The 22033-nt window shown below is 49.5% G+C and overlaps 1 protein-coding gene across 1 annotated transcript in view; it reads right to left on the bottom strand.

Annotated features, from left to right (window-relative positions):
- The window catches only part of ONECUT2 (one cut homeobox 2), a 46592-nt gene extending 29808 nt beyond the window's left edge, over positions 1-16784 (bottom strand). The window contains exon 1 of the mRNA XM_003995254.5: positions 15535-16784. Within this exon, the coding sequence (XP_003995303.3) occupies positions 15535-16762 (1228 nt within the window). The 5' untranslated portion in view covers positions 16763-16784. The remainder of the gene's footprint in view (positions 1-15534) is intronic.
- Between the last annotated feature and the right edge of the window lie 5249 nt (positions 16785-22033).

Raw genomic sequence — 22033 nt, 5'->3', positions numbered from 1 at the left:
TTATCTTACTTTCAATTTCCCACTAAACTTGAGATAACAATAAAATTTCTTTTCACTCAATCCTATATGGATATTGTAAAGGTAAATGAGGATTTGCTCACTTAAATCCTAAAAATCCGGTAAAATGAAAGATTAAGAAAGTTATTTTTGTCCCCCTTCTTAACTACTTAGTTCAGTACTGTGTAGGCAGAACTGGTACATCTGGAAATTTTTGAACGACTAAGTTGCAAAGATCTCAGGTAATTTTGCTTATGTACACATTTGCCAAAAGATAAGGAAATGAGAAAGGGAAAGGATAAACTTATGAATACAAAAATGTTGACCTCTGGCTTTTTTCTTTATAGGTAAATTTAAATCAATAATCTAAGAATTTGCAGTATTATCAGATAATGGCCGCTTTAACTCAAGTTTAGTTTACTGGCAATTAAAATGACTGAATAGAGGAAACCAGTCCCTATGATTTGCTGATGTGTTTGCAGGTGTAAATGTTCTGAAATGTTTGGCTTTGTCTGGAAGTAGAACAACCTTTGGTATTAACTGACCCATCATGAGCACTGTTTCCTCCGTATTTAGCTTATCTCTCATTTTGGGTTGACATAGGAATCTATTTTTGGTTGTGTAAGCAAGAATTTCTGTCAACAATCAAAACCTTTATAGAAAAGAATATTCATTTTTGAAGAGTGGAGGCTAGAAAAGAATGCCAAATATAAGTCAATCTACACAACCCATTCCCTGCAAGAGTGACCGAAATTAGGGGATTCCATAAAGATAGGCAGGATTCCATCAAATGATTCACTTGGGGAAAAAATGCCTACTATGGGGCCAGCTGTGGACCAGTAGCTGTGGGAGGCACAGGATGTAATATCTCCTCTCCAGAGTTGGAGGGAGACATAGAAGAGGTCTAGAGAGTGGGGTAAGACCATAGCTAAGAAGCTGCTATGCAGTTTGGAATGGATGACTGCAGCCAGAATTTAGAAAAGAAAGAGAAATGAAGAGACTGGAGTAGGCTGGGAACTTCTAGAGAAGGAAGATCAGAAGTGGCCGGGAAGGGACCGAACGAGACATAAAATGAAGCATTCCAAGTAGTGGGGAAAAGAGTGTGCAAAGACATAGTCATGGCAAAGAGGACAACATATGAGCAGAATAGCAAGAAAAATGACCTGACTGAAGCAGGTTACCTTGGAGTACCAGAGTCAACTGGTAAAACAGGTCCCTATTCTAGTTGTCTGGTGACTGTCATTTTACATTCCTCACCTCATTGGTAATAATCTGAAGCTTTGGATAAGACTCAACCGCACTTCAAGATTCCTGTTACAACTCATATATACCTGTACTGTTTTAGCTTAGGAGAAAAATGACACTGATGAGAACTTGATACTGTGAAATATGAAATACTGCTCCAAAATGATGCACCAACACGGATGATTCTTTTTTTCTTGTTTAATGTTTATTTATTTTTGAGAGAGAGAGAGCGAGAGAGAGAGAGAGAGAGAGAGAGCACGCGTGTGCGCGCACAAGTGGGGGAGGGGCAGAGAGAAAGGGAGACACAGAATCTGAAGCAGGCTCCAGGCTCTGAGCTGTCAGCACAGAGCTGGACGCAGGGCTCAAACTTACAGACCACGAGATCATGACCTGAGCCGAAGTCAGACATGTAACCAACTGAGCCACCCAGGCGCTCCCATGATGATTCTGTTTCAAAATGCCATCTACTAACTTGGGTGAGTAAGTGAGAAGAAACAGTGTCATATAAAAGAAAGGTATTTATTAGTTTATTCACAGATACTTATTGGCTGTCTATTATATAATACATCCAACCTTCGCTCTACTGGAACTTACAATCTTTGGCGGGAAGACACAAATCAGCAGGTGATACCTGTTTATGTTCTATGTGCAGTGGGAGGGGTTGTCCAAGGGCATCCCAATTGAGGAGACTAGAGAAGACTTCCTAGAGGCAAGGACATCTAAACCAAGATCTGAAATTAAGTTCAAGTTAGTTGAGTAAGAAAAGAAGTGTTTTTTGCCAAAGGAATGGCCTGATGTGTTTGAGTTGCTGGCAATAGTACAGTATGGCCAGAGCAGAGTGAAATGGAGACGATGTGAGATGAGACTATATGTGAGGAGGGGTCAATCCACATAGGCGCCGGTACATCTTGCTCAGGGTCTGGACCTTCATCCGATGGTCACAGGGAGCTAACAAAGAATTTTAAATAATGGTGTCATGTGGTCATATTTGGGTTCCAGAAAAACCACTCTGGCTTAAGTTGGAAAATGGATGGGAGAAGTCAGGACTGGAGATAGGGAGACCAGTCAGGAGGCTGCTGAAGTTGGGATGGCTCCAATTAGGGCAGCAGCACAGGTAATGGAGAGAGACAGACAGATATTTAGGAAGTAAAATCCATGGGGCTAGTATGGTCGACTCAAGGGGAAAGAGGAAAAGGAAAGAGTCTGAGTTGATTTCCCAGTTTCTGGCATGAGATTCTGTGTACAAAGTAATATTACTGGAAGGGGATAAAAGAAGAGGTAAACTACATTTGAGGATGTTCAGGCAAAGATATTCGGATGTAGAAGGAAATAAGGACCTGGAGCTAAGAGACACATAGGGCTGGAGAGACACCAAGAAGTCTTCAGCATAAAGAGATGGTAACTGGATGGGTGAGATCTTCCAGAGTGAGTATGTTGAGGGTAAAAATAGCCTAGGCCAGGATGCTGAGCTAGATGGACAAATCAAGGAGAGCCCAGAAAGGAGACCGCAAGGAGTGGCCAGAATGCTAATAAGCAAAATGAGAGAGTATACAGTATTATTTCAGAAGTCAAGAGAAGAAAGGGTTTCAAGATGTGGGTGGTCAGCAGTGTGCCAAATGCTGAGGAGAGGCCCAGTTAAAATAAGAACTGAGAGGCGCCCATTGGGTTTGGCTACAAGAACCTCAACAGTGACACTGCTTAAGAGCTGGTTTAGTAAACAGGAGTGGCTAGAACCAGCCTGCACAAAGCTGGGCTGGGAGGAGGAGGTGAGAAACAGACACAGAGTTCATGCAACTCCAGGAGTGAAGAGAGGGGAGAGAAGCTAGGACAGGGGTCTGTGTGTGTGTGTGTGTGTGTGTGTGTGTGTGTGTGTTGGAAGGGGGGGGTGCGTTTTCTAAAAAGAGGAACAGGAGCACAAATATGCTGATCGGAAAATGGTAATGGAGAGGAAGAGGGTATAAACACAGGTGAGTCTGGGATCCTGAGAGGACAGGAGGGACAAGGGCCCAGAATCAGGTTGAGGAATTGGCCTTGGGAAAACTGTCTCTTCCTTTGCAGAAGAATGAAAGAGAAATGAAGAGAGGTTACACATTGAGATGAATGAAGAATCCACTCTTGTGCCTTGACCATGAACTGAAGTGGACTCTGGTATACATTAAGGAGACCACTAAATCCAAGAAAAATATCATAGATTTGGGAATCTGTTACATTGTTTCAGAAAAGCAAAAAAGTTCTTTACCCCACCCATTTTTTAGTATTTGGAATAAAAGAGACTAGGAGAGGTCTTGTTTACATTGCAGTCTTGTGGAAACATCTTTGGAAAAGTTCACTTACTGAGTTCACTGTAAAAGAAATGCATTTGGCATAAGCCCTCACAGAATTTACTGTCTTATTTTAATAAAATGCAGTGATGCATATAAAATAGACTGAAAAAAAAAAAGGTTTTGCTTACTGTCAAATCCATGTTTTACTGGAAAAGGTTTTGATGGTGTAACCCAACAACTACTAAGAAATGCATGTCTGCAAATTCAAGGATCATGCGGCTTGAAGAAACTGCTTTAATCAATGTTTATCAAATAGATTTAAAACCAGTTCTTAGATATGATTTAAACATGTTCCTGTTCATTTTGACGGCAAAATTTGAACAAAGAAAATTATTTTTTATTTTAATACTGGCAGTGAATGCTCTACCACATTTGTTCTGTTTTTTTGGACTGTATTTTCATGCAAGAGCCACTCGGAATTTGAAGATGAATTGTCATAAGGAAGACAGTCTCATATATCACATCCTTGACTTTCTTTTAAAGTGGATACACTTGTCTGTTCCTGTGCTTGACCTCCCTGAAACCACTTTAGCAATAAATTAGGCTTCAACTAAAATTCCTTGAAATAAAGCAAAAGTTTCATTTTAATTAGCTTTGAGAACTCAAGGGCCATATTTTTACTAGAAATCCAAAGAGAGGTGAGTTGTGCCCTATTATAGTCCATAAGGACCCATCTATCTGTCTCTTTTCTCTGGAATAAAAATACAAAGAAAGCAGAGCAACTGATTAAAAAATGGCCAGAGTCAGGGGTCTATGCCTAATGTCAGTTCTCACCCTGGCTAGGCCCACCTGTCTCCACTGTGTGACCTAGAGGAAGTGACTCAACCCTTGGCCCACAGAGTGGTGCAGAGGTTCTTAAAGGGAGCCCATCAAAGATGGCTCTCAAGAAATTGAACCCAGTTTCAAGACTTATTGGAGGTAGTGATGTCCCTTAGTTGGCTCTCCCTGCAACATTAGTGCTGATACAACGTGAGAATATTGTTCAATATAATGAAAACCATGTTTTCAAAAATCAGCATGTAGGTAGGGGGGAAAAGCATCCATTTGTGTACACCTGTGTGGGGCAACTAGACTGTAAACCTGGAAAGAAAACCCAAATCTAAAATATCTTGTTGAGAGCTGTAATCAGTGTCTGCACAAGCTAGTAACATGGGGAAAAACAGTTCAATCCCTCAGCCCTCCCAACAGAGGTAATGCTCTTCCTCTTCCGAAGGAAAGGGTCGTTTAGCATCTTTTGTCCTCTGACTTGGCATCGCTTCCTCTCTCTCTATTATCGGTGACCTCACACAGAGAACGGAAGCCATGGGGCTCGAGAGGAAAATCTGAAGCCTTGTTCTGTCTGGGGCGCCGAGATCTACAGAGCTGTAGCTACTGTTCAGGGTCCTGCCTGAATTTAACCCGAGTAGAGGAACCCATTTTTCTTCTCTGGGTTGAGATGGAAACTCGCTCAGACCGCAGCCCAGGCGGGCAGTCTCTGGGGCGCTCCGTGGCGCTGTTCGTGGTGCTGAATCCCGCGTCGGGCGCGGAGGCGGCAACCCACCCACAGGCGCTAGGCAGCCAGGGGCTCTGGGCCGAGATCAATGTGAGGCGAGTCTGGAAAAAGCTGCTGCCCACAGAGATACGGTCAGCTCCACAGTTTGGCTCCAAATCTAGCTCACTGGCTCACTTCTTTGCAATTGCAAAACGGCTGCTTCACTTTTCTTTCTTCCCAGGGGATTTCACAGGGCCCACCTCTGGCTCGCTGATTTGGCATATCTCTTTCCTGATGTCCTCCCTGCCAGTACTAATTTTCTCCCACTCCCCTCCTTTGTACAATATATTACCTTTGCAGAGCACCTTACAGTTGGTAGAGTTCTCACTGGCACCATCAACTGAGGCATTTCTCCTACACACATAACCATTCCTCTTCTCTCCCACAGATATTTTTTGCTTTCTCCGCCCCTTCTCTCCCAAGAAAGAGGAGACTATTACTTCAGTGTGCAGAGTGGGCAAATCACCTTACCCATCAGAGCAGAACCAATGAATTAGGAGAGGCAGAGGCTAGAGTACCAGGGAAAAAGGAAAAAGTCCTGCAAGAAATTCCTAGGAAAAATGTGGGTAGTGGTCAGGAGGGTGAGGAATGGGGACACAGATACTAGGAACAAAGTAAAGGAAGGGGCTTGAGCCTTGTGGGAGGTGCAAGGCTTACTGCAGTTAGAAGACTCCCGGCAGGTGGCACTCTAGCTCAAGGTGCTCTCTGTAGAAGCCCTGACTATGCTGGGGCTCCATCTCAAACCTTCTTTCTGCTAAGAACTCCTCCACCCCACCCCCAGCCATGTTTGCAGGTCTGTCTTCCTCTTGATCCAAGCACTTATCCAGACTATATTCCTGCTAATAAGCACTGTTTGCACAATTCTATTTACTGTAATGCACAATGAACAAAACATAAATAGAAAAGAGAGGGTCAGTGGGAGGATTTTTTTTTTTTTTCTGGTGTGATTGATGGTGCTTAGATCAGAACTGTTTAATCATCAATAACATGATTCAGCAATTGGGAAATGTAAACAGATTGTGCAACTGCTTGCTGTGGTCAAAGCCCTGGAGGGGCCTCTAGGTCTGGGCCAAGCTTGGGGAAGGCAATGCCAGCAGGATGCCCCCTCCCTCCCACCAGGGCAGAGCAGGCTCTGCCTACAGCCTGACTGGTGTGACCTTTGGCTTTTGCAGCACACACACGATTGGGCTGGGGTTAATGGCACTTTGCAGGGAGCTCCAATTGAGTAAACAAAAAATGCCTTGCCCTGTTCTAATGGAGCACATTATTATGAGGCCTAAGCCTTCATCCAGGCCCCTGCAGCTGCTCTGCAGGTCAGTGCTACCAATAAAGCAATTAGCCAATGAGAAAACTCTTCTTCCCCGAGGGGGACTCTGAGGGCTTGTTGCAGTTGCTGTGCTTTGCTTCGGGTTTTTAAACAGGCAATCCGAGTTGATCTGAGCCTCTTACATCAGACTTCACGATGAGGACAGTGAAATTGTGTGTTTGCTGAGTGTGATATTTTAAGGGACTGGTCCCTTGCTCAACACAGCCCGGAGAGCTCACTGCTTCCTGTTCAATTAACCTGAACCATAGCTGAACTCTGCCCTTTGAACTCAGTCAGCAGATAAATACATTAGCTCACCTAAGGAATCATTAATATTTTTCAATCACAGAAAACAAACATGAATGTCTGAACACAACCCAAAAGCTAGCCAATTAGGAATAATGCATGTACCATGTTGAAAATAAAATCAGACATGGATTATTTACAGAACAAAAAAGGGTCAAGGAAGAAATGAAATGGATTGTACCAACAGTTCTGGAAACAAAGGGGACTTTCATTTTCATATCTGCAAACATGAGGGATACTGATCAATAGTTAGCAACTCCTATTCCATCTATACTGCTCTGTAAAAAAAAAAAAAAGAAAAAGGAAAAAAAAGAAAGAAAAAAGAAAAAAAGTTTTACCTTATTATCAGTCTGTTTTCTACCCACTTCTATCAGAACACAAAACTCCAAGCGCTCTTTCTTCTGAAGTGACTTCAGTGTCCACGCTCAAATACATAGTCCAAAATATTGCATTTCTGGGGACAGTTCTATTGTATTCCTGATTTGCTACAAATGAAGCAAAATAATTTTTATGGAAGTATTAACTGCTTTTAAGTATGAGCTTGAATGAACCCAGCTAGTGGCTTGATTGAAATAATTTTACAGTAGAAAATGATGTTCTTGAAACACTGCTACTCTAGCATATAAACAGATTTTCTTTTGTGGAAGAGAGAGAGAGAGAGAGATGCTAAGTGCATCTATTTTGTTCTTAACCCTGCATGTCATCTTAAAAGAACGAGAAAAACATCTCCAACCGAGTCATTACACATTTCAGTTTGGTTCAATTTCACTTCCCACAATTCTGCCTCCTGACCCCTCCCCTCCTACCCTCCTTTTCATTTTTGTTTGGTTTGGAGTGTGGGCTTAATGCCCAGCTATCCTAGATGAGAACACTTAAAGGAATATCACAAGCGCGAAGGGTAAATCTATTGAACGAGGGTCTTTAACTATGTGGTTTCCTTAAAGGGAAAGGTTGGATCAATAGGATCAATATGAAAGGTTTCCCTGGCCCTGCATAAAAGGGTAAGGGCTTCTCTTTTCACTGGTTTAACTTTACTCTCTGACAAATGCAAATCAATGGATCTGTGTTTACAACAGATTCCCTAACAGACTCAACTTGGGTAAAGCCCAGAGCCTCGCCCGGAGGGTGGGGAGTCCAGGATCGCTCCAGGAGGATGCTCTAGGGTAGGGCTTCATGCTCAAGGCCCTGTGGGTGGAGTAGGGAGTGGGCTGGCAATAGCTACCAATCGCAGTTAAAGAAGGGGGCTGGCTGCCCACTGAGATCCTCCTGCTGCTGCTGCTGCTGCTGCTGCTGCTGCTGCCTGTGGAACATCGAATAGGGTCCTCCAAGGATGTCTCAGCCCAAAGATTCCCAGGATCTGGTGAGCCAGTCAACCCTGGTTCCTGCTATATAAATGCGGGAGGCTGACTACACAGAGGCAGCTGGCATGAAATATCTACAATTGGAGCAGCCCTTTCTTAGGTGGTAACTGGCTCTCTTAGCAATGGCAAGGCAAACCACTACAACTGTGGGTTCTTTACCCCTTAATTTTACCTTTCCCTTTAAAAGTGTGATGCTTTCCAGAGATTACATGACTTCAAGTCAATACCAGTTACAGAGAAATTATTTTTCTTCCTGCAGGAGAAAGTATATGTATATTTGATTACACAAGCCAAAGTCCAATGCTGATTAAATTACGTTGGAGGTGTGCTTCCAACCCAAACAAAGTCTGCTTTCTGCAGAAGAGTAATGGATCTTCAAATGGCAACAGAGGCATCAGGGTGGAATGCAGTGCCTCCCTTCCCTCCGGGGCAATTTGCGTGGGGACAGTTTTTCATAAAGAATGTACACAAGTTCTAGGAATCCTGCTTCCCAAGTAAGACCATCTCTATATGCATGTCGACAGCCTGCCTCTGTGCCTTGCCCATCCTGCACCTTGTCTGGCACCAGATGGGCTGATACAGAAACCTATGCACACTTTTCAGGTGTTGCCTTGAGTGAGACTTGGAAAACAAAAAGCCTTTCCCAAAAGCACGGCAGTGGGGTAGGGAAACAGAGTGGGTGATGAGGGGTGCTGATGGGCTTCTGGCCTATCTTGAGCAGGCTCTGCACCTGATAGCATAAGTGACCCCAGTAGGCTTCTTCATAATGTTCTCTTTGTCCACCAAGAAACGTATCCCCTAGAGGAAATGACTTTCCCCAGGTGGGGGGGGGGTGGACAGAGCATCTCTGAGATGGTCAGGGGTGAGGATAATCCAGAGAGTCCACAGATAAAGTTTAAGGCCCAGGGTGTCTCAATACTCACCCTTTTCCTCAGGGTCCTTTATCCAGGCAATTATTTCTATTTATTCCCTTCTCATTTCCCTTCCTTTGGCAAGAACCCAGAAATTAAATCTCTCTGCTTTCCCTTTGAGGTTTTCATTCCTCCAGGGATTCCCCTTCATGATACCACTCTCCCTGAAGACAGTTTCTGCCAACACCAGCCACCGGCTGTAGTGTGGTGGGGTCCAGTACTTTCTTCCTTCAACCTCTTTCCTCTGATATTCCTTTAGAAACAGATTCTAAAGGCCAGAAAACCAAGAAGTGACCCGACAATAAAGTCTCAGATTGAAGATGAAAGCAAAACAGGCTCTCCTTCCCTCAGGGTTCAGACCCCTGTTACCGCTGGGCAGATGTGGCTCTAGAAGGAGGTAAAGCATTTTTCCTCTTGGAGACAGAATCTGAGGCAATCAGTTTCCCCTCTGCCCTACCCTCACCATTCACCAGAATCCCTGCCCTATTCTTGGGATTCTAAGATGGGTATGGAGGAGAGTCTAAGCCTGCTCACCCCTCCCAGAACCTAGGAGCTCTTCACGTGGGGCCTCTGGGGAGGGGGGCAGTTGTCTTCCCGACCTGAAGGATGCCACTCAGGTATTCTTGTTTTCTGTATATGACCGTGTGACCCACGTTAATGTGTTTGGGGGGGGGGGGCTGGTAAGATATATCCTGACTAGGAATCAGGTGCTATACCAAAGCTCCCTTCTTTGAGGAAGTCCACTGGGGGGAGGGTGAACCCCGTCTCTGGGAATGACAGAAAGAAATACCAGTTCACCCTCTGGCACACCTCAAAGCAGAACAATGAAAGATTTTTCTTCTTCTCTCTCCTTCTTCCTTTCCCCCATTTCGTTCTTGGCAAAGGAAGGAAAACACTCCTTTCCTTCCAGATTGAGACCTCCTCTTGAAAGAAAAACTTAGCTTTCACCGGTTGGAGGATTGAGAATTTCAAAAAGCCAGAACAATTTAATTCCTATTGCACCCCTCCATTACCATCCAAGCTCTTTCACCCTGAATTTCAGTAAAATTCACCTTAGTGTTCCTTCTGGAATAAGCCACCATTTGGCAAGGGGAACAGTGGGGCACAGCGTGGACATCTCCCGGGGGGAAGGAAGGAAGAACTCAAAAGTTCTTTTTTTTTTCAGTCACTGCAGGTGCCTCAGGGAAAACCTCTGACCGGAGTCTCAGAGCAGAAGTTCTCTCCAGCTGGTGGGAAGGGGTGGGGTGGGGCTCCCCAGTCTGATTTTCTTACCTTCCTGCCCCAGCCGGTATAGGAGCTAAGGTTCTTCCCTGGTTGACCTAATTAGCCCAGGGCAGACCGTTCTGAGGGATGAAGCCCGAGCCTTTGTCACCGGGGCCGCATTTGAACGCCCAACTAATGCATCAGTGTAGAACGTCTGCGAATAGGAACACTTCAGTGCGAATGTTCCCTTCTAATGAAAACAAGGAAGGGTGCGAAGGGATCCGAGGATCGGGAAGCTGCGCATTTAACAGGCAGCTTTAGAGACGTTTCCAAGTTGGGCTTGGTCGTTTCCGCATGGCGAGAGGGAGGTCGAATTTCCTGGGTGGGTTTAGATGGAAAGAAAGAAGTTGCGCCGGACAGTGTTCGATCCGCCGGGGGCCGCTACGGTCCCCCGAGAACGAGCGGGCGGGGAGGACTTCGGCGGCGCGTCTGGTTGCAGTTCCTTCGCGGACTCAGCCACCTACAGAGCCCTCCGTAGAGAGCTCACAACGCGGTGTGCGCGCGCGCGGGGACCACGGGGATGGCTAGCAGCTCTGCGACTGGAGAAAGCCTTGGGAAAGGGCTAGCTGGGGCCGCGCGGTGGAGAAGCCGCAGCCCGACCCGTGGGTCCGCCGGGAGCCCGGAAAGCGGCGCGGCGGGAGCGCCGGGGAGACGGGGCGCTGGGGAGCGGGGGCGCTGGCGAGCGCTCTGCTGGGAAGAGCGCGCCGTCGGGCTTACTGGAAACGCGCCGGATCAGGTTCCAGATCAATGAGATCTGGGTCCACACGTTTACGTTATTGTTGCCAGCATTAATGCTCTTTTAATCTTCTAAACATTATCAGCATCGATCTCCCTCCATATACACATTTGTTTGAGAAAGTGACATAACCACACGGTGGAAAGCCTGGAATAAAAATAAATGCACAGCCGCTCGCGTCGAGGGCGCCTGGCGGCCTGGGCTACTTCTCTCGCTCGGCTTCACTACCCTCCCTCGAGTCCTGCCTTTTCCTCCCGCTCCCGCTCCCCCTAACGCGTGTTAGAAAGGTGTTCTTCAGGCACCCGGGACTTGACCACACAAGAACAGTTGCTTTTCAATTATTAATCCGACGAGCCAGCAGGCGAAAACATCTTGTGTTCCGTACGGACGGACGGGGATTGCGCTCGGTCTCTCGAGCTCGGATCCGAACTAAACTGCGGGGAGAAATGGGCTGAGCTGGGCCGGGAGTCGCACTAGCCGGAGGGAACTGGGGTGTGAGGCTCTTAAAATGAGGTCCCCGCCTCTCCCCTTAGAAGATGCCGGTCGGCCAGCATAGCCCAAGGCTTCCCCGCGCCAAAGGAGACACGCATGCCCGTGGTGCTCCTGGCAAAAGCCGCTGGGGACTGTCCCGGCCATGCTCTGCCGCTGCGGGCGTCAGGTGGCCCAGACCATGCGATAGCAGGTTGGTGAAAGGCATCGGCCGTTAGAACAGAGTTGCTTCTAGAGTGGCCGCTGGGAGTTGCTGTCTGAAGAAGGCCTTATGTCTGTCCGCCACCGGGAACTGTGGCAGGTTCCTAGCAGGCCGCCTTGCAGGGTGCAAACCTTAGTGCTCAGAGGCTCTGCTCTGTCTTCAGGGCGTTGGAGGAGACCACTCGCCTGCCAGGAAAGCCTCGATTTTCCTCTGAGAGGCGCCCGTCCAGTTTTTGCCTGGGTTTTTTCAGTCCCTCCTTTTTCATGTTTGTGTTTGGTTCAGAGGCTTCTTGGGCTCAAAGCCAGGGAATCTTTGGGTTCAAATCCGCGGGGTTTTGTCCTTGCTGCATCTTGCTGGGGTAACACAAACTGCCTTTCAGGAGCCTGCCTCTGGAACCACTGCCAACGAGGCCCAAGTGGGTGCGATTACAACCACTTGCTGCCTTGGCCACCCTTTCCCAACGAAACCGTTTCCTTGCAGTCTGTTTCTCTGAAACGTAGTGCTGGGGCAATTTGAGTTTCCCTGATGTCTTCTCCCTTACCTTTGAAATGCCACCCTCGGGTGTGGATACACCCAAGTAAGTTGGCAAGGAGGAGATAGACCTGTGGGAGGCAGGTACGTGTGGAGGGAGGACCTGCTTCCGTTGTGCTGGGTCTGCCTCACCTAAAGGTGAGATCCGCAGGAGCTGGTCCGAATCAGACACCTTAATTTTGAGGTCCCTCAAATCCCTGTATGCTTGGGCCTCTGGTAAGACCCAAAGGGGTCAAAAATGAGAAAATGAAAGGGAAACTAAAAGGAGATTATGGGAGACAAACGGGGCCTAGTTCTGGTGAGCTGGGATGGGGGTGGGGAGGCAGGAGCCAGCTCTCCCAGGCTCTGGCCTGGCAGTGAGCCTCAGCAGCCCTGTGGAGCCACTGGGCTTGTTTAACCCCAGAGCCGAACCGTGTGGGCCCTCAGCGGCGTCCCTGCGGGGATTCCGATCGATATTCCTGGCAAGAAGGCCTCTGCTTTTCTTCTCCATTTGCTCGTGTCCCCTAGCGCTCCTGAGCACATAATACCTACTTACCAGTCCTAGCTTCTGCGTCGGTGTCTGAAGAGACTGATCTACTGACCCCAAACTGAAAAGCCTCCTATGTAATAATAACCACTCAACACACTTGTAGTTGCTGATCAAATGGCCAGATAAAAAGGCTAAAGCTCTTGTCCCTTTTCAACTCGGGGTAATAAAACAGACACACATTTGAATGCTTGAGCAAAGCGGGGTCCTCAGCAGGATTTCCCACTCGCCGAAGGAGGCTTTCAGTCTCCTGTGCAGGTGGCTTCAGGGCTCCTTCTCAGGAAAGCCTCCACGCTTCCGGAGTCCAGCCTCCGAGGAGTATGCCCGCACCGTGATTTTCCTAGGGTGGGTGGTGGGACTGGAGACCCCCAGGCATGCCACACTCTCTCTCACCCCAGCAATGCTTGAGCCATTGGAAAAGCTGACGAGGGCTAACAGATAAAGCATGACTTGCCCCATCACTTTCAGACATACATGGGCATAAGGCACATGGTTTCTTTCTTTCTCCTTTTCTTTTTTTTTTTTTTTCCTTTTCTTTCTTTCTTTCTTTCTTTCTTTCTTTCTTTCTTTCTTTCTTTCTTTCTTTCTTTCTTTCTTTCTTTCTTTCTTTCTTTCTTTCTTTCTTCTTTCTAAAGCTCTGTCCTTTGCTGGACAGGCGTGAGGGGGCGGCAGCGCTCTGAGATGGTCTGGAATAGAATAGATGTCATTCTGCCTTTAACTGTATCCTCCACTCCAGCTGCCACGTTCCTTCTGGTCGCCTGTGCCCAGGAAGCCAGCCTACCTGAGAGAGGCTAGGGGGGTGTTTTCGGGCCTAAGACAAAGGGGCACCACACTGTTCAGAAGTGTCAGTAAGCCTCCAGTATATTTCTCACCGCTGCTCTCTATTCCTTGCTCAATCTTTCCCAGGAACCAAGAGCAAATAGGAGAAAATTGTAGGAGAGAATGAAGAGTAAGCTAAAAGAGAAAGATCAGTAAACCCACACAAAAGTATTAGGAGTCCACCGATTTAGGGAAGCTTTTGGGGGGATAGCTAGTTTTTTTGTTTGCTTCTTGTTTGTGTTTTTTTGCCTTTTCAGATCAGTACTGTGGGGCGATTACTGCTTGAAGATCAGAATCCTCCAACAGCCGGCAAAGGCGGAGGCGGTCAGAGTGGAAACGCCCCCTCCCAAGCCTGGGTGAACACGCCCCCGGCCCCATCCGGCGTCGGTAGAGTGCACCCCATAAGTCAGGCTCAGTGGTGCGGGGAAAGCCCCAGGGAGCGGGAGAGGAAGCCTGAGCTTGCGGCTCCGGAAGCGCGTTGTATGTAGCTGGCTCCGAACCGTGCTGGCCTCACACAACGCACAAACCACCTCCCGCACCCATGTAAATCACTGCCACTACGATTTGTCCCCTTTGGTGGCCCACCGATCTGGAGAGATGGGCCCAGTGCAGGAGAAACTGCCCATCCGGACTTGCAGTAGGGTACTCTGTGTCCTCCCCAGTGGGGCGCGGTGAACCTCTGCCTCTCTGGGACGGCGGCTAGGTCCTGGGGGGAGGGGGGCAGCGCAATTGCCACGCGCACCGCGCTGGGTCTGTGCGCACAAAAGCGCGCAACTCTGTGCCAGTCGCAGCCACTGCTGCGTCCTTCTCTCTCGCTCCCGCCGCCCACACAGGAGGTATCCTTGCTCCTAGAACAATAGAGGGCTGTACCTCGCGGCTCGGCCGCTAGAGGAGGCACAAAGAACCAAGCCCGCACCAGAACAATGTAACCAGCGCGTCGACCCGTCCCCTCCCGCGGGCCGCCAGCCCTCCCCGCAGCCGCGCTACAGCGCACAATCAGCGTCCGCTTAATGCAAAGGCGGAGCCTGTAGCCGGTGGCCAAGATGCATTAACTAACCTGCATCTTAATTTTTCAGCACCTCTCTTCAGGAGCGCCTAGCTTCTCTCCAAGCCAAGGCAAACCTTGGCAAATCCCAGCAAAAGCTGGGAGCCGGGCAACATTGGCCCGCGAGTTCGTCAGGGAGCTCTGCATTCTTGTTTTTTCTCCCAAATCCTGGTAGAGGCGAATGTGTTAGTCCCACCCTTCGTCCTTCCACCCTCCCCTTTCTGTAGGCAGAGACGTGGGAACTGGCCGAAGCCGGCTCTTTCGGTCACAAACTCCCCACGCCAACCCTAAGGCCCGAGCTGCGCTTGGGAAGCGCTGTTGTAACCTAGCCACCCGTTCCCCAGCGGTCAAGATTGTGACTCCTGCTAATAACTAAAGAAGTTTTCCTGCTATGATGGGTAGGACGAGAACGCAGACTTTTTTTCCATTCTGAAGAGCAAAACCCCTCAACTGCCTCCAAATAGGGAGACCGGGCAGCCTGGAAAACTGAAATGTATTGTCTCAACAAGAGTTCAAGTGCACAGGGCTTTGAAAAAGGCCAATCCTCAGTCTCTGTGAGTCTTGTAAAGAGAAGGCCCCTAGTGAACACTGCACACCCCCCGCCCCTTGTCCCACAACTAGAGAAGGTCAGAAATGGAGGGTAAAATTGGCACATTCAGGGGAGGGTGAATGACACGTGGTGGTGTTGGGGGGGGTCGGTCAATGAAAGCTGGAAGACAGGAGGGGGGGAGAGAAGTTAAGAAAATGCACAAGAAAAAGAACAGAAATGGAAGAAGGGAGGAGAAAGAGGAAATGACAGTAGAAGAAAGAAATTCGAGAGAAAATAGGAAGTGCGTAGTGAAGAGTAGGAAAGAACCAAGACTAGGCGCGCTGACTTGGGGCCACAAGAACCCCGGAGCCCTCTCCACAGCAGCCTGGCTCCAGGAGACCCTCTGTGCTTACCTGCCAGGCGTAAGGCGGACATACGCTGGAACTCGGGCTCCTGCAGCCACTTCCACATCCTGCGAAAGGTCTCCCTGCCAGATTTGAGTTTACTCCACGGTTTTGGGTTCCGGAGCAGGTCGGAGAGAGTCCCCTGAGACCGGCACAGCACCCTCTGCGCGAAGATCGCTTGTGGGATGCTGTAGCGCTTCAGCTCGGCGGTGATGCGCTGGGCCACCTCTTTGGTGTTGATCTCCTCCAGCTGACCCGATGTGGCAACCTGCGAGCCAGACGAGGACGAGGGTGGCCGCTCGCGGCTGGGCGCCAGCACCGGCCCGTGGGACTGAGCATGGCCGGGGTGGTGCAGGCCGTTGAGGTGCGACATCATGGCCGCAGGCGGGGTGCCCAGGCCGCGGGACAGGTGCTGCTCACCGCGGGTCAGCATGGCAGTGTGGTGCGCGTCGAAGTTGGGGCTGAGCATTTTGTCGTGGCCCGGCGGCCCGTAGTTGGGCAGGCTCTGCTGCGCGTTGTGGAGGCCGCCCAGCCCGTTGCCCAGCGGCGTGGCGGCCAGCGGGGACAGGCTCTGGCTCATGCCGGGCATCTCCTTGTAGGGGCTGTAGAGGTTGTTCATGGCCGGGAGCCCGCGCTCGTCGCGCATGAGGGTGAAGCTGCCGCTGACGTTGCCCGACAGGCGCTGGTGGTGGTGGTGGTGGTGGTGGTGCGGGTGGTGGTGCGGGTGCGGGTGGTGGAACTTGTCCGACACGGTGGAGATGGGCGGCAGCGGCTGGAGCGGCGTCAGCGTGGTGTAGGTGTTGCTCATGCCCATGCCGGGCGGGGACGAGTCGCAAGACATGCTCATGGCGTGATGGAGCGGGATGGAGAGCTCGGGCCGGTAGTCGCCGCCGTCCAGGATCGAGGCCATGCTAGTGACCATGGCCGAGCGCGATGCCGCCGCCGCTGCCGCTGCCGCCGTGCCCAGCTCCTGGTGCGCCGTTGGCGGCGGCGGCGGGCCCCGCAGCGAGCCGGCAGCGCCGCGGCCCGCGTGGTGGGGGCTGGGGCTGGCCAGCAGCTCCTGCTCATGGCTCGGGCCCCCGCCGCCGCCCCCGCCGCCCCCGCCACCGCCCCCGCCGCTGCCGCCGCCGGCCGGCCCGTGCAAAGTGCCCAGACTTTCCATTGTCAGCTCCGGGTTCATGGCGCAGCCTTCTAGGTCTTTGGTGAGGCATCGATAGGCGGTGTAGGCAGCCTTCATTCAGTCCATCGGGGCCCGGGGGCGGCGGGGGCGGCGGGGGCGGCCGGCGGGCTGGCAAGGCGCGCGTGGCGGAGCTCGGTCGCGGGAGCGGGGGGAGGGCGCGGGAGTGCGTGAGTGTGTGGAGGGGGAGCGTGCGTGCGGGTGTGCGCCCCGGGCTGCGGGCGGGCAGGCGGGCGCGCCCGGGGTGGGGGCGGGGTGGGGGCGGACGGGGCGTGCGTGCGGGAAGGGGGAGGGGGCGGGGAGGGAGGGAGGGATCACCGGGCCCCACCGCTCGGGCCGGCGCGCTGCCTCGCCATGTCCGAGCCCGCTCCGGCGCCGACGTCTTCTGTTTGGGTGAGCGGGAGCTGTCCAGAAGGGCTCTGCCGCTCGCCGGGGCAGCCAACCTAGCCTCTCGGACCCGGGGCGGGGCCGCGCCCGATGGGCGCGGCGAACAGCCACTCCAAGTACGCGGCTGCCCTGGGGGCGGACCTCCCGACTGCGGCTGCCAATGGCTGAGGAGGGGGCGGGGCTGTGCTTTTCAGGTTTGGCTGACGGCTCTGTGCCTTTTTTTCCTCCTTTGCCACTAGAATCGAACGTCAAGGAGAGGGAGGGAGGGGAAGAGGGGGTAGTGGGGAGAGAGAGGCGAGAGTGCGAGCGAGGGAGAGAAATTATGCTAAAGATGCTTCGCTGTGTCCCTCTTGAGCAGCTGCGATCTGGAGAAAAGGGCATTGCTTTAGTTCTCCTTGCCTCACCCCAAAGCTTTTCTGGAGGCTAGAAAGCCAGAACGTACTGGCTTAAAAACAAACCCAAGTCTCCCAGCAAGCCACTTCCTCAAGCGTCTCTAGCTGGGGGCAGTAGTTTAGGCTTTCAAAATGCAGGCGCTTAAGTATTCTAATGCTGGGTAGATTCCCGAGACCGGGGCGTGCATAATCTACTGGGCTAAAGGAACCCCAGCGCCCTCGCCGCCTAGGAGCTGCGGTCAGCTTCGCAAGCCCACAGGCGGCGCGGGCCACCGTAATCCAAGCAAAATTAACACAATAACATCATTTAATTACCCGGCGAGCCCATAAATCTCCCAGTTATGAGGCTTCAGAAGGGCCCTGTTAGATTGCAAAACAAAACTAGAACTCTAGGAGCTGAGGTTTCAAGGTTACCAAATGCTCCCCCCATTAGCGACTTGGAAAGAAGTGGGGGGGGGGCGGTGCGGCAAGATTGTTGCCGATGCCTATAGTGAGCAAACTCCTGGGAGCAGGGAGTACGTAAACCTTGCGGGACGACACCCGCAGATTTTTTTCCTAACGCGCGCGCGCGGGCGCGCGCGCGGGCGGACACACACACACACACACACACACACACACACACACACACACGCTTCTCTCGAATCCCTAGAAAGGAACACCTCAGGTTACGGCTGTGGGTAGATGACACGGACTCTCGCCCGATATCTGTGTATCCAAAACTTGTTTCTGAAAAGACAAGAATCCTGGCGACTTTTAAAACGCTCGAAAGCCGCAGCTTTCAAAAGTGCACCTTCGTCTATCCAGAATTTCCGTTGTTTGGTAATCCTGGGTCGGGGACTGGAAGTGGAGCTGCGGAGAAAGAAGGTGGAGATTTCTGAGGCCTGGGTGGGGGTGGAGGGGTGGCTGAAGACAGGGAGCTACCCGGCACTGAAACCCTTAAAAGTAACAGATTCTTTTAAGGCAGGTTGCGCTCTGTTTGCCTCCGAAGATTCAAGCTAGCTGAGGTTGCGCAGATGTTGCCTTTGTTTAAAGAGACAGTAATTAAGGACAGGGTGGACATAAGTTTGAGAAGCGTGACCTATTTTCTTTTGATCAGCTGTCAAAAGAAGAGCAGGGGGTCTCCTTAAGACAGCCCCCTCCAACCACTTCCAGCTGTTAGAGAAAACTTGATAAGAAAACAAGGACACAGCCTGAGATACTGTATGTGTCTTCCTGGTACTAGAGAAAGGTTTGATTCATTTGGAAAATAGTTCTTAGTCTTGGTGACCTTTTGCGGCTGCCCTCCTTTCCCTTCTAGCTACAGAGCAAAAAAAAAAAAAAAAAAAAAAAAAAATCCACCCCCTCCCACACCATCCTGTCACATGAATGTACAGTGACGTTATTCATAGATCAACTTTATTGAGGTCTGTCCAATACCTTGCCCATCATTCTTTCAAGTAGCTTCTGCTCTGTGATATCAAAGCCTGGGTAAGAAAGTGGACGGTCCTCTACTTTGCTAGACATACTTTTCTAGCTGCTCACATCTTGAATGTCACGAATTTAGACAGGTAAAAATAACTGCTTTTTTTTGTTTCTCTGTCTTTCCTCTCCCCCTCAACCTTCTCTTACTGTCTCTCTTTTCACTCCCCAAATGGCAGCTGGACATTTGGGATTATTTGCAACAGTTAATGTTTGAAAACTTACCGAGTTGAACAAAAGTTCACAAGAGTGCAACCTCTTGTTGGTCTAGGAGTGCTCAGAGACTGAAATAGGGCAAGAGAGGAGCAAGGCTGGGGCAAGAGTCCGTCTGATGGGACCCAAAGCTGAACATAGCCTTCCCTGCCCCGGCTCCAAGCTCAAGGAGTGGCCAATGACCCCGGGCTGGGACCTCGAGTAGGCACTGCCTCCATACAGAAACCTGAATATGTAGATTTCCATTAAAATAATTTTTCAAAATGATAAACTCATTTACCAGGCTACCAAGATAAATCTGCTCCTGGGAATTGCATTTTGGTGTGCCTGGGAGCAGTCACGTGCTGGAGAGTTGAAAGGTGAGTTGCATATTCTCGCTGCCTTGTTCCCTGCCTCTCTCCCTCCTCCCTCTCTCCCACCATCCCTCCCCCTTCCCTCGATCAATATTGGCGATCTCAGGGAAATCATGAAATCGTATTGGCTTCTTTGTGTATAATTTCATTGGGCTAGATTAAAGCAGATTTTTCACGTTGTTTTTCTTAATGATGGTTTGAGGTTTTGTATTTCAACCTAAAACCCATTTAAAAGGAAAATTAATGTGCATGTTTAGTCAGCATCTTAATTTTTACTAAATTAGTCTTGCATGCCCTTTCCCATTCTTTCTAAAAAGGAAAAAAAAATTATTTTCTACCCGAAGATAATTTTAAGAATATCAGTTTTAATAAGATTTTCAAGCGTGTTTTAAAATATCTTTGATGTTTCTTTCTCTAATAAAAGGAAGAGTTGCTTTCTGACTGTCCCTTGTTTAGCACACGTACTCTAACCTTCAGAAGTTGTGTAACTCAGAATTTTTTTTTAATTTGAAGTTACGCTCCTCTTCCCTCCTCTCCTCAGCATTTGATTCACAAATAGACTGTGCAGAAATCTGGTAGCAGGAGTGCTAGTTCGTGACTATTAAAACGTGGACGGTTGTACCAGCCATTATATCAGGATTAGGATATCCATTTCTTAACATATCACATCCCCAGGTCCAATTTTCTTCAAAATCAGACACTTAAATGAGTAAGAAGTCTGTAAATAAAATGCAGCTTTGACAACAAATGTAAGCTAGTGCGTTATAAAAGAAACAACTTTAGTTAACAATTATGGGAATAGACTGGACATTTTTACTGTCAGAGCTTTTCATATGTGTTTTCACATTAAAAAAATTTTTTTAGGCTCTGAGAGGGAGAGAAAGGTGAACATTCAATTAAAAGAGACCCTATAAATTATTCACCAAAAAAACCCCACATTAAAATAAACAGACTACAAGTAAACCCAATCTGGACAAGGGGCCCAACAGCTTTGTTTTTACTAAAAACAGTAACCACAGCCCAAATCCCAAGAAGAGGGGGGGGCTGTTTATTTCTACCCAAATGTTCAAAATGCTGAGGAAGGTTTTGTGTTGGGCAGAACACATTTGTGCTGCAACTAGGTTTATCAGAGCAATACAAAAAGACATAATGGTGGGTTGATTTGGACTATTTTATTTTTGTCCTTCCCCAAACCATCTGGCGTGTGAGTGTAGGGGTATTGATCAGGATCTGTGAGCTGCAGACCCCATGCCAATCCATAGCGTTTCTGGCAATCAGTGTCGCCCATGAATTGCAGCTGTCTGTGCAGCTCCCGAAAAGAAATCTTCAGAAAAGTCCCCCCCTTATCAAACACTTCATCCGTTCAGGGGTAAGTCAATATCATTTCTTTGTCATTCCGTGGGCGAGGATTATGCAGGAGAAAGTTTTTGTTGTCCGTGGTAGCTGCTGCTGAGCCTGTCTTTTTTTTTTTTTTTTTTTTTAAAGGAAGGAGAGCAATTTTCTAGCCATTGAATGGTAATGGTTTTCCAGAAAGGCCTCAAGCGTTTGTATGAATCGTACAACAAATGCTGTCTCAATATTGTGGGAGAATTTTAAGAGGAGGGGGGAAATTCTTATGTTGCTATACACAAATCATAATGGTGATAATAGAGGGTTCCTTTTAACGACGGAAAAATTTCTCCTCCCCCCCCCCCCTTTTCTTCCGGAGCCTATAGTGATGAAGACACCGCAAGTCTCTGTGATTACACTTGCAGATGGACGGTGGGTGCTTGTGGCGGAAAAAGGAGCCTTCGGAATTGTGGCTCTGTTTGATATCTCCATTAGCTTCAATTTTATTCTGCCCGAAAGCGCAGGCTGAGCACAGGGAGAAGAAAACTAAAACCGAAGCCCAGCACCACTAACTCCCTTCTGCCTCTCAGCTCAGAAATTCTCTGACACTGCAGATTCCAGTTAAATCTAGGAAAGGTGTTTGTTTGTTTGTTTGTTTTCCCCCTAAGTGTTTTAGATGGTGAGGCAAAACGGGTCCTTTTTCTTGAACTCTCGTCTCCCCTGCGTCGATCTGGTTAAAAAAGGAAAAGCCAGTTTACTTGTAAGCTGCCAGGGACGGCCCTTAACTTTTTGGTCGACACTCTGCGCCGGGGTGGAGGAGCACTTGGAGTGTGTTAGTGTTCTTCCCACACTCAGCTGGCCTCTTAGGAAAAGAAAAATGAAGCCACAAGAGTTCTGGCAGCTGGGGGAGCGTTCTCTCGGGGCCCCCAGAGCAGTGCCTGGATTCGAGGGTGGGGAGCATGGCTGCGGGGCCAGTCCAGCGCGGTGGCTGGGCTGGGGCAAAACCCACCACAGCCTCAGTAGTCGGGCGCGGGGAGTGGGCGGGCTTGGGGGCGGGGAGAAGGAAGAGGAGACCCCCTAGCCGGAAGAGAGTTAGCACCTGCTCCCGGGGCTGCGGGTCTGGAAGAGCAGCGACAGCCAGAATCCCTAACTCCGCAGGTCTAAGTTGCTAGAGCGTCCACCTGCCTAGTTTTAAAGAA

This window comes from Felis catus, chromosome D3 (genome assembly GCF_018350175.1).
Source record: "Felis catus isolate Fca126 chromosome D3, F.catus_Fca126_mat1.0, whole genome shotgun sequence".
In the NCBI taxonomy this organism is placed as follows: Eukaryota; Metazoa; Chordata; class Mammalia; order Carnivora; family Felidae; genus Felis; species Felis catus.
Note: the sequence above shows the minus strand (reverse complement) of the source record. Positions and strands in the feature narration are given on the sequence as shown.